General features: G+C 32.0%; 1 protein-coding gene across 1 annotated transcript; it reads left to right on the top strand.

Moving 5' to 3' along the window:
• Window positions 1–549: 549 nt before the first annotated feature.
• Window positions 550–13,658, top strand: LOC123225689 (UDP-N-acetylmuramoylalanine--D-glutamate ligase-like). Its single transcript, XM_044649799.1, has 10 exons — window positions 550–699; window positions 9,760–9,876; window positions 10,400–10,514; window positions 10,602–10,657; window positions 10,783–10,909; window positions 11,308–11,384; window positions 12,219–12,290; window positions 12,598–12,672; window positions 12,861–12,950; window positions 13,548–13,658. The coding sequence occupies exons 1-10, from the start codon at window positions 550–552 to the stop codon at window positions 13,656–13,658; spliced, it is 990 nt and encodes a 329-aa protein (XP_044505734.1).
• Window positions 13,659–15,023: the final 1,365 nt, after the last annotated feature.

Raw genomic sequence — 15,023 nt, 5'->3', positions numbered from 1 at the left:
TATCTCATCCCTAGACTTGATGACATGCTTAATGAGTTATATGGTGTTTGTGTCTTTTCCAAAATTGATCTAAGGAGTGACTACCATCAGATAAGGATGAAAGAAGAAGATAAATGGAAGACAATTTTCAAGACTAAAAGAGGCTTATATGAATGGTTGGTTATGCGCTTTGGCCTTTCAAATGCCCTAAACACCTTCATGAGGCTTATGAATGAGGTGTTCAAACCTTTCATTGGCTCTTTTGTTGTTGTGTATTTTGATGACATATTCGTGTATAGCAAACCTTGTGATGATCATGTCTTGCACTTGAGGAGTGTCTTTGATGTGTTGAGAAAGAATAAGTTGTATGTAAAGGAAAAGAAATGTGAATTCTTTGTAGACCAAGTTGTGTTCCTTGGATATATAGTTTCCAAAGATGGCATCCAAGTGGATCAATCCAAGATAGAAGTCATTAAAACTTGACCCCAACCGAAGACTCTTACTGAAGTAAGGAGCTTCCATGGCCTTGCTTCTTTCTATAGGCGTTTTGTGCCTAATTTTACCACTCACATGGCTCCCATCATTGAATACATGAAGAAGAATGGGTTTGAATGGTCCACAACAGCCTCTAAAGCATTTAAGGAGATTAAAAAGAGGTTATGTGAAACCCCCATCTTAGCCTTACCTGACTTTGATAAAGTATTTGAAATAGAGTGTGATGTTAGTGGAGTTAGCATTAGGACAGTCCTCACTCAAGCTAAAAGACCCATAACTTATTTTAGTGAGAAGCTTAATGATACAAAGAGAATATATTCTACCTATGATAAAGAATTTTATGCTATTGTTAGGGCCTTAGATCATTGGAGCCATTACTTAAGGCTTAAGCAATTTTTTCTCCATTCAGATCATCAAGCTTTAAAGTTTCTTAGTAGCCAACAAAAGATAAGTGCAAGGCATGCTAAATGGGTAGAATTCTTTCAATATTTTTCTTATGTTTCTTCCTATAAGCAATGAGCTTCTAATGTAGTTACTGATGCACTTTCAAAGAGACATTATCTATTATCCATATTTGATGCACAAGTCCTTGGGTTTCAGCTGATGAAAGATTATTATCATAAAGATGAAGAGTTTGGAGAGATCTTGAAGAAGTGTTCAATAGGTGTCTATGAAGACTACACTGTCCAAGATGGTTTCCTCTTCAAAGGAACCAAATTATACATCTAGATTAGAGAGCTTCTTATTAGGGAGACACATAGTGGTGGGTTGGAAAGTCATTTTGGCATAAATAAAACCTTGGATATGCTTAAAGAACATTTCTATTGGCTTAAGATGGTTGGTGACATCCAAACCATTATATCAAGGTGTGACACTTGTCAAAGGTCTAAATCTCATTTCAAAGCTGGTCCTTACATGTCTTTGCCGATTCCAGAACAGCCTTAGGAAGATCTTAGCATAGATTTTATGGTAGCTCTTCCTAGAACTCAAAAAGTGAAGGATATAATAGTAATGGTGGTTGATAGGTTTTCCAAAATGGCTCATTTTCTACCAAGCACCAAGACTAAAGATGGAAGCAAAGTGGTTGACTTATTCTTCAAAGAAGTTGTGAGACTTCATGGAATCCTTAGAACCATAGTTTTGGATAGGGATAACAAATTCTTAAGCCATTTTTAGAGGATTTTGTGGAGTAAATTGGGCACTAAACTCATGTTTAGCACCTTTCATCACCTGCAAACAGATGGCCAAACTGAAGCAACCAATAGAACCTTGGGAGCCATTTTGAGAACCATGGTCAGCAAATACTTAAGATATTAGAATTTGAAACTTGCCCAAGCTGAATTTGCATACAATATGAGTCCAAGCACTATAATCGGACACTTTCCATTTAAGGTAATGTATGGTCTCAATCTTTTAACTCTTTTGGATCTAACTTTTTTGCCTTTTGATGTGTAAGTTCATAAGGAAGCTAAGGAGAAAGCTGCTACCATGAAGAAACTCCATGAATCCATCAAATTTCAAATCATGAAGACCAATGAAGCTCACAAGAAGAAGGTCAACAAGCATAGAAAGCCATCCACTTTCAAACCTGGTGTCTTGGTTTGGGTGCATTTGAGAAAAGAGAGATTTCCAAGCAAAAGGAGGAGTAAGCTAGCTCTACGGGCTGATGGACCATTTGAAATGCTTGAGAGGGTGAATGACAATGCATACAAGGTGAATCTTTCAGATGAAATGGGAGGAGTCTCGGCCACCTTCAATGTTGGAGATCTTTCACCATACATAAAGGATAGCCACCTTGAGGACTTGAGGGCAAGTCCTTCCCAACCCGGGGGGATGATGTATCTCCAACCACTTTAACATTTTCAACCCCCAAGTTCTTAGCCATACACCATTCGACCCAAGCTAATGAAGGGAATAAGGAAAAAACTCTATACATGTCATCTCTAATTTGGCCAACTTTACTTTTGGGTACACTTTCATTACTTGCATCCAAGGCCTTAATAAAATGGAAGCTTAAATGAGTCCAAAAAGCCAATTACAAGCCTACTTTAAAGCCCAAGTAGATAAGACAACCATCCATCACTTAAATTGGACCCTAAGATGCCATGAAGCCCATTTAGTTGAATTGTAACTAAAGAGGAAGCAGGTAACCTTAGTTGGTGGACATAGTTTCACTTTTTAGGGAAAGGTTGTTCCTTTTTTGTCATTTCTTCATTAATATGGTATGACATTAGTTTATTTGATTGACTAAACTTAAATTAAGGTCATAGATTATTTGTCTAATTAATGGCCTATGAATACTCACTTTGCCACCACTTCCTCTTATATATAAGTGTGGTTTTTTCACTTGTAAACTTTAGACTCTTTTGATAATGAAAATTTCAAGCAAGGCTTTGTTAACTTTTTTTTGTTTGTTCTTTTATCCAATTCATCTTGGAAGAAGAATGGGTGGTAGAAGATCCCAAGGTTGGTAGAACTTTCCTTTATGCCTTGGTTAATTTTCTTGTTACCCTTGAAATCCAAAGTGTGAAGATTTGAATGTGTGTTGTATGCCTCGGGTACTGCTCACAGTGTATGATTTTGCAATTTCTAGTTTTTGCTAGTAAACTTTGAAGTTAGTTTTGAATGTCTTGTTGATTGAGTTGTGGTTGGCATTATATACTATTAGAAAGCTCTTTGAATATTTTTTCCAATGATATATAATTTACATGATTTGGAGATCATTTGATTGGTTAAAATTGAAAGACAAATTATTGTTGTGTCAAATAAATAGTAATTTTCAGAATTGAGTTTGTGTTGTTGCATTGTCTTGATAGAAATGCACCAATTTTAATTAAAATTAGTTAACACCGCTTTAGATGTGTATTCTTTTTAGAGTATATACGTTTGAAAAAAGGCGTCATAATTATATCATCCAAACAATAAATAGTGCATCTTTAGATCCTATGTGTAAGATATATCTAATTTTGTAATGACCAATGTTACATTAGACAGTTTTGACATTGAAGTGGAAAAACTAGACACTAACTCTTTAGTGAGGTTTCCTTTATGGATTTCTCACAGTAATACTAAATGGGTTAGTTACTATTAAATCTCAACATGTTTAAGTTAAAAAAAGTCACAAATCATGTATCTTAAAAAAGATTTTTTTAGCTGTTATTACGTCTCATACCAATATGGTCCATTGTGTTCTTGTAGCCTCTCATTATCACTTGGCCTATAAAGTGATGAGAATTTGCGATTTTCTTTGTTTGTCAGCGTACAAACCCTTATCCATTCTTTTTTAGCTTGATGCTACAATTGGCAAACAAAAGATTAAAAAACTCATAAAAATTGAACAAATTCAAAATAGATTAAAAAAATGATACAAAATGTTGAAAGATTACTGAATATAATAAAAAAATACCAAATGCATTTTTTTTACCTAAATGAATTGACTCGAAATTATACGCGCATCACTCAAAAACCATCCCATTTTTGTAAAGAGTATTTACACTTATCCTTTCATATATCAAGGGCATTTGGTTTAGATAATATTTTAATATTAAAATAAATTACCACCAACATAAATAACTTGAAAGATTACTGAATATAAATTATTATTATGTTTAATTATATTATCATTTATTGTATTTGATTGGTAATAATAAAAGAATACCAAATACATTTTTTTTACCTAAATACCCTTAAAAAAATTATTGTGTATAAATTAATACTGTGTTTTGTTAGATTAACACTTGTAATGTTTGAAAGTATTTTTTCTTGTGTATATTCTAAAATATTTTTCTTATTAATATTGCATATGAATTTTTTATGAAGTCAAATCTCAAAATTAATTAATATCAAAATAACCTATGGAAAAAAATTAATATAAACTAATAAATTTTTCCTTGCACTTTGTAATATGTTTTCATACAATATAAAGAAAGACACAACTTGATATCACAATTGAAACCATAATTTATATGATGAAATCTTAATAAATTTAGCATTGTTTTATACATGTCTTAGTCTTTCCTATATTTATTTTGAATTGTCAAGTTCTTACATACAATCAAACATCAAAAAATTTAAAAATTTACAATAGATAAATGTCCTCCCGAATTTGACAACATAACGAAAACATTTAATTTATGTACAAAAAAAAAAACCTCTTGTGTCATTAACATACTATGAAGTGGTGAATAACAACCTTTCCCAAGGTTTTTTTTATTACTTGTCCAAATTCTTTATTTTCTTTCTCATTTGACTTGGAACAATAGATAGTTTAGAAGATTACAATCATATTTTGATCAAGGTTTTAAAAAAAGTACATACCTTTCTTTGTTTCCTTTGTGGGGGTAACAAAAGTTGGCTCACCTTATTTCAAACGAGGCTTGCATATAATCCAAGCTGGCTTAGCTCGATTTAGCTCAGTTGAAATTCATTTAATTTAAATTCGAATGAAATTTGAGCAAAAAGATTTAGCTTGTTTTTTAAATCGAGTCAAACTTGGGCCAAAGAGTTTTCGACCCGAATCAATGGTTCGAATTCGTGGCTTGCATTAAAAATTTTGAATATTATTAAGGTAAAACAACGTCATTTTGTCAATAAACTACAAACTCAAGCCACAAATCCGAGTCATATATTTGAATCATTAATTCGAGCTGAATCAATCTACAAATTTGAACCATTGATTTAACCTACAAAATCAAGCCAAACTCAAATCGAATCGAGCTGAGCCATTTTTCATCCAAATCAAACTTAATTTTAGCTTGACGAACTCGAGCCGAATTTGAGCTAGACCATTTTCCATTGGAGCTGAACTCGAGTCACAGGGTGTTCAGGCTTGGCCCAACCCAAATCCACCCCTCCTTATTTCATACAAAGTTTAAATGCATTTACATTACCATTATACTTTTGCTTCAAAACAGACTCTTCAACCTTGATACCCTAAAGCATATAATCAAGAAGTTATGAAAATTTATTTATAGAAATAAACAAAACTAAATCAACATGTATAATTTATTAATGCTAAAAGACAAACCTTGTTTAGTAGTTATGGTATTAAAGTTGTTGAAGAGAATGGCCCGAATTAAGTCCAAGAAAAATTCTAAAATGATAATCAAACACTCAAGGATTGGATATAAAGCTAGAGTCCTATTAATCACAAAGTTTGCAATGATCCAAAACCAATAACATATGGATTGGATTCTTCACAACAAACTTTTCAAACAGACAAGGATAGGATTTAAAGCTGAAGTCTTACTAATCACAAAATTGAAATGCATTTACATTGTCAGTAAACTTCTCCATCAAAACATACTCTTGAAACTTAATACTCTGAAACATATAACCATAAAGTCATGAAAATTTATTAATAGAAAGAAACAAAACTAAAACAATATGCATAACTTATTGATGCTAAAAAACAAACCTTGTTTAGTAGTTGTAGTATTAAAGTTGTTGAAGAAAATGCTCTAAACTGAATGCAAGAAAAATTCTATGATGATAATCAAAACTCACAAGAATTGGATTCAAAGCTAAAGTCCTACTAGTCACAAAGTTTGCACTGATCCAAAACCAATATCATATCAATTGGTGTACAAGTCACTACATAACAAACATTACTGACCAACAAAAACACAACAAGATAAGGAAGTATTAGTAGTTAACAAACAAACAATTAGCAAGATAAGGACATTTCATGCACTTAATCAAGTCCCATTATGAAAAGCTATAAATTGGATTACCTTCTAGCTCCTCTTTCAACTATTTCATCACATCAGACATACCAACCTATAAAATATAGATGTCAAGTGGAATCACATAACCTAAACACATTTTATCTTCAACAAAAAACACATCAAAACATCATGGATATTACTTGACCTTAGACAACATGATTTCTCTCTTAATAATATGCTCTCCAACATCAAGCAACTTCTACCTACTAAAGCCATCCAATTCTAATAAATCATTAAAAAATGCCATTCTTTTATCTTTTCCTTTAGCCTTTTTTTGAAATAAGAGGCAATCTCGTGTATTTCTTATTGGATTGCTTTATAAGATTTTCTAAAATTACCAATCAACCAATACTGAGAAGCTATCACCATTTCTCTTCTTATACATGTTACTTACGCTCTTTTTCTTTGGACCAACATTTGTTGGTTGACATTTTGCTTTGACTACATCTTTTTTCTCTTGAAAATAAACTTTTATTGTATCCTCACTATCAAGCTCAACATCAACTTTTATTGTATCCTTATTGTTTTCTATATTCTAAGTATCTAGTACTTTTACAACATTAGTTGTTGCCTTAGCTCACACACTGGTGGCCTTATCTTTTGCAAACACTATGACTAACAAGTCATAGTGTAGGAAATGTTTATGCCTTAAACCCTTCGTGTTGGACCTCAAGGTATTTTGATAATAATAAAAACCTAACTTAACAAGACTAGTTAACATGTCCAAAGAACGTGAAAAATATTACGAATTGGATAAAGTGTGAAAAATGCAAGAATAAACCCTGAGAATGACCGATACATCAAGTAACACGTCTATTCCATGAAGAAAAATGAGGCATTCATCAAGTTGTGCCCTCTGTTGTTCCATAGTCATGTATGTTTTTGAAATTTTGGTCAAGTTCAATATGATCATGCACGAACGTTCCAGACAAGAACCATTTTCAAAGACATGTTTGAAGAAAGCAAGCCATTACCAATAAACATTCAAAATGTTTAAAGTATGGTCAACATAAAAAAGTCAACCAAGGCATACTGACCATCTTAGAATCTCATGCCAACCATTCTTCCAGTTTTGTGAAGAATGCCGAGGATGAAAAGCGTTTTTACATGCCAATCATTGTCAAAGTCAAGTCAAATGGAACTCAAAGTCAAGAAACATTGTACCAACCATGCGCTTATTGGCATGTCGATCGTGTATAGTACAAAAATCAGGCATTGAGGAATTCATTCATCATTCTGATTGGTATGTTGTGCACTCTTTTGGAATTTTCAAGACTTGGTGCTACAAAGAAGATATCAATCATGCCTATCAATTGTACCAATCGTTTATTAGTGCCATGAACATTTAAAGTTGATCATTGGGAACTCTAACTAAGTTTGACCTTTAGCCATAAATAAGGGTTTCGATTGTTCCAACTAATGGTGTCACTCGTTTTGTCACAATTTCAAGAGCAAAATGTCGTTTTTGGAAGTCAACAACTATATTTTCAAAAACAACGAAATTATTACGTTTTGCAGCCACTCAAGCTTATAAATTAAGCTCATTTGAAGTGAAGAAGGTTTACAAAGCACATTGTTATACTCTTAAGCTAAATTCTTCAAAGCTCAAGCTAATCTTTTTGTCTCACTAAGTCAAACTCAAATCATTGAGAGAACATCTTGTACTCATATTGTATAATTAGTCTTTGAGAGACATTATAACACAAAAATTCTTATATTCAAACACTTGTGGGTGAAATCTCATTTAACTATTATATTTAGATGTAATCCCAAAGAAAAGTAAGTGTAAAAAGTTTGAAGAAACTGGTGAAAACTCTGAGATGGTTTGTTTGAAAAAGTGGACATAGGAGATTCGTAAAAGAAACCTCTTAACCACTCTATATATCTAATCCTTCATCTTTTAATTTGTGCTTATATTTATTATTGGTTGTTTAAGTTAAAATTTGTGCATCAAAATTTTTCAAATAACTTATTCACCCTTATCTAAGTTCATTTTAGTCATTTAAAAGGTTTTTTCAATTGGTATCAGAGCTTGAATTCTAATTTTTATCAAAATTTCATGATTTTAGAGTTAAAAGATCTTTTTTAAATGGCTAGCAAATCCACACACATTTTTGCCAAAGGCTAATGCACTACTAGACCTCCATTATTAGTGGCACAAATTATATTCAATGAAAAATTAGAATGAGACCTCTTGTTAGATTTATTGATTTTAAATTATGGAAAATCATTGAACATGAAAACTATATACCTATGGACCCTAGAACCAATGAGCCAAAACATGAAATGAATTTTAATTATGAGGATGAGAAAATGATGAGTTTAAAAGCAAAAGCTATTAATATTTTGTTTTGTGATCTTGATGCTACAAAATTTAATCATATATCGTAGAAATGTGAAATAGGTTATGGTACAAAAAGAGTTCTCAGGTCAAAATTGGTATTTTGCATGTGCTATTTTAATTAGAAATAAGGGTATTTTTATCCTAAAATTATTATAAGGTTGAGATGATAATTAAATTATTTCTCATGTTACTTGTCATATCAACTTAATAATAAAACATTATTAAAATATTTTATTATTTCTAAAACCAAACAAAGTGATTTAAGTAATAAAAAATAAATTAATATAATAATGTTTTATTCTCTCAAACCAAACACCTTTAATGGAAAATCTCATAATCCTCACTTAGCATAAAATGTTTACACTTACCCCCAAGCATATGTGAACGCACATCCATATTCAAGATTATGCGTGAATACTTAGAGGTTAAAAAAACTCAAAACCATAAATATTGTGTTAACCCAAATATTTATCATAATATTTGTAGAATGTAGTCAATAAATAATCATATCATATTTCCCATTTTTCTCACTTTTAAACTCTAAAATAATAAACTTAACGATGAAGAAGAACGGTCAAAAATATACACTTTTATCTTCAAAGTCAAAGATGGATTTGGTGGATGTGGCCATTTTTTGGTTGGAAATGGTGTCATAGAGATTGAATAATTTTTTGAAAATGAAAGAGAATGATTGAAAATTTAGTTTATATATGAAATATTTTTTTCAAAATAAAATCTAATGGCTATATGAGTATAAAATTAGTAGTTACAGTTATTTTTGTATAAAAAAGAAGTGATTATTTCCACTTGCAATGACAATGAAGCTGAAATCTTCCCATTAAAATTACCAAATTGCAACATCCAATTTCGTTCACTTAGAAAAGAAAACAAAACTCAAAGCCTCTCAATCTTGCACTCTCAGCAGGACCTTCAAGGAAAATCTGATGTTGTATCACTCCATATCTCAACATTTCTTTACCTTCTTCCTCACCTTTTTTTTTTTAAATAATTGTGGAAGCAACTGAAATGTTACATTCGATTTTCAGCAACTGAAATGTTAAGTCTTTATTTATATTTCTATAATTTCAATTAGTTTACTTGTGGACTCCACTTAATTACAACTTACAAATTTCAAGCTTCCTGTTTGAGTTCTTTCATTTCATTTTTTTTTTTCAGTTGGAATAATTTATGCTTTAATTTGTTGTCAAAATCCAGGGGAAACAGGTAATGTCCGTATTGGATTTTGCAGCAGAAGTCATATCAAGAAGTATCAAGATCTTAGCAGTTACAGGAACTATTGGAAAATCAACTGTTGTCACCTTTGTTGGGCAGGTTTCATATTATTATTATTATTATTATTATTGTTTACAGTTTACATTACTCATATTCATTGTAACTCTTGTGTGTTGATTGTATTTATCGTTGCAAATAGTAACAGAAAGTGAAACATGTTTAGGCACTCTTATTCAATTTGGATTTTTGGAGGTTGTGACATATTCCATTTTAAAATTCATAAAAGACTGTGAAGCAAAGCAAAGGCTTCATCAAATCTAGTATTACATCTTTAATTTCTAGTCAAATTTATGAAAAGACATTTTGATCTCTTATAAAAAGTAATGTCCTTTGCCGTTCCCCAATAGAAGTTTAGAATGTTAAAGAATTTGCTATTTGGATATGTTTCTTTGGTCCAAAGAAGAAAATATTTTCCATGTGAAAGTTATACTGTAGTTTTTAGTCATTTATCATATTGCTGGTATAACTTTCAGTTATTTACCAATTTTAAAGTATTCCTGTTATGATATAATTTTGCAATGTACTTTCTGAAATTTATGTTCCCTGAATTGTTTGGATGCAGATGCTTAATCATCGTGGCATTGAGGCATTTGTGGGGGGCAACCTCTTAAAACCTCTTTCCGAGGCTGCTTTGCAATGCTTCACATTGCCTTCTTCAAAACCCAGGTTTCAGGTGGGTTTTATTTTCTGGTCACAATTTTTCATCCCATTCAATAGTATTCAGTTTGAAACAAACTTACATCAAAATGTTTTCTTGGTTGCAGTGGTGGGGGTTAGCAGTTATCAAATTGAAATTCCCAACAAGTATTTCTGCCCTTCCGTGAGTAGGCTTGAAAGAATTGTTTGAAATTGCTCGTGTCTTAATTTGTATTTGTGTTTGAATATACAAGATGCATTATATGCATTTATATTTTCAACCTGATGAAATTGTGGGTATTTATGCAGGTTAGTGTGATATTAAACCTAACCCCTGATCATCTAGAAAGGCACAAGACAATGAGGAATTATGCACTGACTAAGTGCCGTTTACTTTCTCACATGACAAACACCAAGTTGGGACTTCTTCCTTTGGGTAAGTTTTAATGATTTCTCAAGTAAATGACTGCTCTCTGCATACTAATTTTGAATCCGATAGAACCATTCATAAGTTCTGCTTAACTTTCACTGAACTACAACAAATAGAGCCCTAAGTCTAGTGGAGAAGGTGGCATGCCATGAAAATATAATGATTTAATTTTGTTTTAGATATTAGTTAAATTTTGGAGGGTTTAGACCCGAAAGTAAATGTATGGTATGTATACACACAAACTCAGGGTCTTAATGCATAGAAGTGAGCTAAACCTCATTACAGGGAAATCAGTCTTACCTTTGTAAAACTTAAAATTCTCATCTTACATAGCTTTATTTGTTGGAGTGTGTGCATATTGGAGTTTGTGTGTGTTTTAATGGCTGAGCATATTTTTCTATTAGGAAACCAACACTTAAATGAAGCGATTAATGGACATGAATTTAATCTTGCTTGGGTAGGAGCCTTCCCTGGTGTGAAAGTAAGAAACAATCTTCTTTTCATTATATTTGTTAAGAAAGATTCTGACTTCGTCTACCAATCCTCTTTTAATTCCTTATGTCTTGCACAAATATTTCTAAAATATATGCATGGCCAGAGCGCATAATGGTCCTGCCAAAGATAAGCATGTGGCAAAACATTTATACTATTAATTGATTTTAGACTGTTTAATGTCACTAAAGGCTTGAACCAATGACCCGCATTGAATCCTTGCCCTCCTGTTTATAATGTTGGAAGTTCTTTTAGAGGAAGAAATAAATTGAAGTTTATGGGAAGGCCCAAAAATTAATTGGATCAAAACAACATGGGCTTTATTTTATTGCTCATATAAACTCACAATTTAAACCGATTTTCATAATTTAAGAAAATCCTATATTTATATGATTGGCTTAACTGTGCCCTAAGGGAAATGGTTAGCATATCACTCAAAATGTTACTCCAATCAGTAGTGAATGTTCCACAGATTCCATTCATGATGTCAGGCTCTTGTATAAGCAATGAGAGAAACATTGTTATATCTTCATTCTCTGTAAAGATTAGTAAGCAGATGCAAAATGTTGGGAAGGGAGCATAACCATACATTGGCATATAGAAAAGTTAACAGTCAGTTGCATAATCTAATGACATCAAGTGACATTGCATAATTAGATGGAAAATTTCTACCAATTTTGCACTTGAACATATATGTCAAGCATTTCAAAATTTTGATTTATCTAGCTTAAGTGTGTCATTAATTGAACAAACTCATCACTTCTTAACATGTATTTCTAATTTTGACCCACATATTAAGTGATTGGTAAATTTTACATTATAGACAGTGCACAAGGATATCCATGGAGTGACATGGGTAGATGACAGCAAGGCAACAAATGTTGAGGCAGCATATGTAGCACTTTATTTTCTGTCCAATATTTAGGTCTGATATTTGAAGTTAACATGCACAACACAAAGTATTAACCACCAAAAAAGATTGAATTTACGTATAACAGGTTTTTTTTTTTTTAAATAATATTGAGTGTATAAGACCACTGACACAGTCAATCCTTATGGTTTAACTTGTCAATATGTAGTTGTGTCTGTTTCTTGCTCATTCTTTATCTATTCTTCATTCAATATAATTTGATTTCTGTGGCATTATGCTTCTTTAAGAGACTACTGTGGAGCTCTTTCTGAATTACTCTCTTCATTAGCAGGTCTTGTCTGGACAAGACTCCAATGGTTTTGAACAATTGGTGGAACCACTGAATAACCATAGACGTGTAATTACAGCATGTAATCTGTTATTCCTTGATGTGTACTGATTTACTTATTATAGATCCTTGCACATTCTAAATGCCATAGTCAGTTTCCAACTAAAATTCTTACTGTCTCCATCGATTCTTTTCTATATTTATTCTTGGGTGTAGCTAAGTGACGTGTTAGACTAATTATATAAATATTTTCAAATGTCCCTAAGTGCGGATCTTCAGGACCGATGATTCACAAGACACTGCTTGATAATGGTCTTAGCATACCCTGGATTGGAGTTGCAAATCTGGAGGATGTTGTCAGCCAAAAGATTGAAACTCATATTACATAAAACCAATTAACTTGTGTTAAGATCCAATCTACACACTTATATACCACTCTCTTATGTTACATTTATTAGATGTGAGACTCTATTTCTTTATTTTTTTATTTGAGTCTCCAACACCCTCGCTTAAGTGCAAACACCTAGACTGTTAGATCTGCTTTTTGGCTCAACAGATTATTGGCTGGGTGTATTGTCACTTGTATCCAGGAACACTTAAGCTGTTAAACTAGTCATTTGACTCATGCTCTGATACCATATCAAAAATATATATTAGGGTAACAAGTGTGAAGATTGAAACTCATATTACACAAAATCAATTAACTTGTGTTAAGGTCTAATTTACATATTTATATACCACTCTCTTATGTTCTATTCATTAAATGTGTGTTAAGGTGCAATTGTCACTTTTCTTTTTCTTTTCCTTTTCTTTCCTTTTTGACACCGTTGCTGAAAATAAGTCTAGTTGCAATTGATTATGCAGGGGATGCTAGGAAGATATCAAATATGTTTCTGGGGAAGTTACCCTAAGTTTCTCTGATTATGCTGGGGATGCTATATTACTGAGTCCAGGCTGCGGCACAGAGGGATGGCTTTTCAGGACCTGGCCTTCTCATCCTGATTTTGGGATCCCACAATGTTGCAATTGGGCAATGTCTTGGGCTCGCCTGTGAGGGGCTATGATGCTGGCGGATGGCCAAGGGCCAAGCCCATGCTCCTCCCAAATCCCCCTGTGGCTTCAGATTTCAGATGGGTTTTATGGAAGCCCTTGTCTTTTGAATCGTGAAATTGACCTCCTCTCTCGCCTTCTTTGAAATCTAATGTAGTGGCTCAAGGTCTGCTTCTTCAGAATCAGTTGTTAAATCCGTACTTTTTTTTTTATAATTATAATTTTATTCTTAAATTAAATGATAATCTTATCATTTAAATCTTTGTTATAAACGTGTTACACATTTCATTTATACATACATATATACAAATTCATTTGAATTCAAAATTTCAAACTTTGAATTTGATTTTTAAATTTATTTGAGTTAAATTCATTTCAAACTCAAATTTAAATAAATTTAATTCAAATTAAATCGATTATCTTGGAGAAGAGGAATTTTAGCATAAAGTTCATAAATTGCTTGGAAGCAGATATAACAACAATCAATGTTTTAATCATTATATTTGTAATCTATATAAAGGTTTGGTATAGGGATGGCAACGGGAAGGGATGGGGAAGGTTTGGTATAGGGATGGCGATGGGGAGGGGCAGGGAGGGGATATCAATCCCCATCCCCAGCCCGTCGTCGTTACGGAGATAACAAAGAATCTTTGTCTCCTCCTCGAGAAGGAAAATCCCCTCCCCGTCCCCGCGGAGAAAAATCCCCTCTCTATCCCCTCCCCGTCCCTGTGGGGAAAAATCCCCTCCCCATACCCGTAATTATAAATTTTAATTCCTTCTTGTATTTCAATAAATAAAATAAATCATGTTTTCCTAAAATATCATTTGCTACAAGAGCTATAAAATATTCATTGTTATTTTAGTTCAAATACAAAGTTTTTACAAAATCTAACAATATACAATAATCAATCTCTTCATTAGTAGCTTTTCATGTTAATATCATCATTAATTCTTCATATTGATACAAAGCAACATTTTAAAAACTAACCTGCAATAATCAATTTTAAAAACAAAATTAATTTAAAAGCAACTTATATAGGAAATACTAACGAAATTATAATTTAAAATATTAAACTAATTAAAATATACTAGAAATATCAAACATCAAGGTTGGACAGTGAAACTCAAATCCATGTCATCAATTATCAACTACAACACATGTAAAAAAATAGGTAATAAATTCTTACAATATTTTAAAAACCAATATTTTAGAGATTAATAAAAAATACTTACTATCTTCTGAATCATTATCATCGTAGAGTGTCGAACAAGACTCTTCACCTTTCAAGAAAATAAAAAAAATTAAAGACAAAATCTAATAATTATTAACTTTATATTAAAGTTGATAAAAATTGATTTTATTACCTTTTAGGTCAGCT

Source organism: Mangifera indica, chromosome 9 (assembly GCF_011075055.1).
Source record: "Mangifera indica cultivar Alphonso chromosome 9, CATAS_Mindica_2.1, whole genome shotgun sequence".
NCBI lineage: Eukaryota > Viridiplantae > Streptophyta > Magnoliopsida > Sapindales > Anacardiaceae > Mangifera > Mangifera indica.
Note: the sequence above shows the minus strand (reverse complement) of the source record. Positions and strands in the feature narration are given on the sequence as shown.

Coding starts and splice junctions, on each gene's coding strand:
- LOC123225689 (XM_044649799.1), top strand. CDS start 550: ATGGCTCCCATCATTGAATACATGAAGAAGAATGGGTTTGAATGGTCC. Junction 10,515..10,601: donor AAAACCCAGGTTTCAGGTGG/GTTTTATTTTCT, acceptor TCTTGGTTGCAG/TGGTGGGGGTTAGCAGTTAT. Junction 12,673..12,860: donor ACCATAGACGTGTAATTACA/GCATGTAATCTG, acceptor AATGTCCCTAAG/TGCGGATCTTCAGGACCGAT.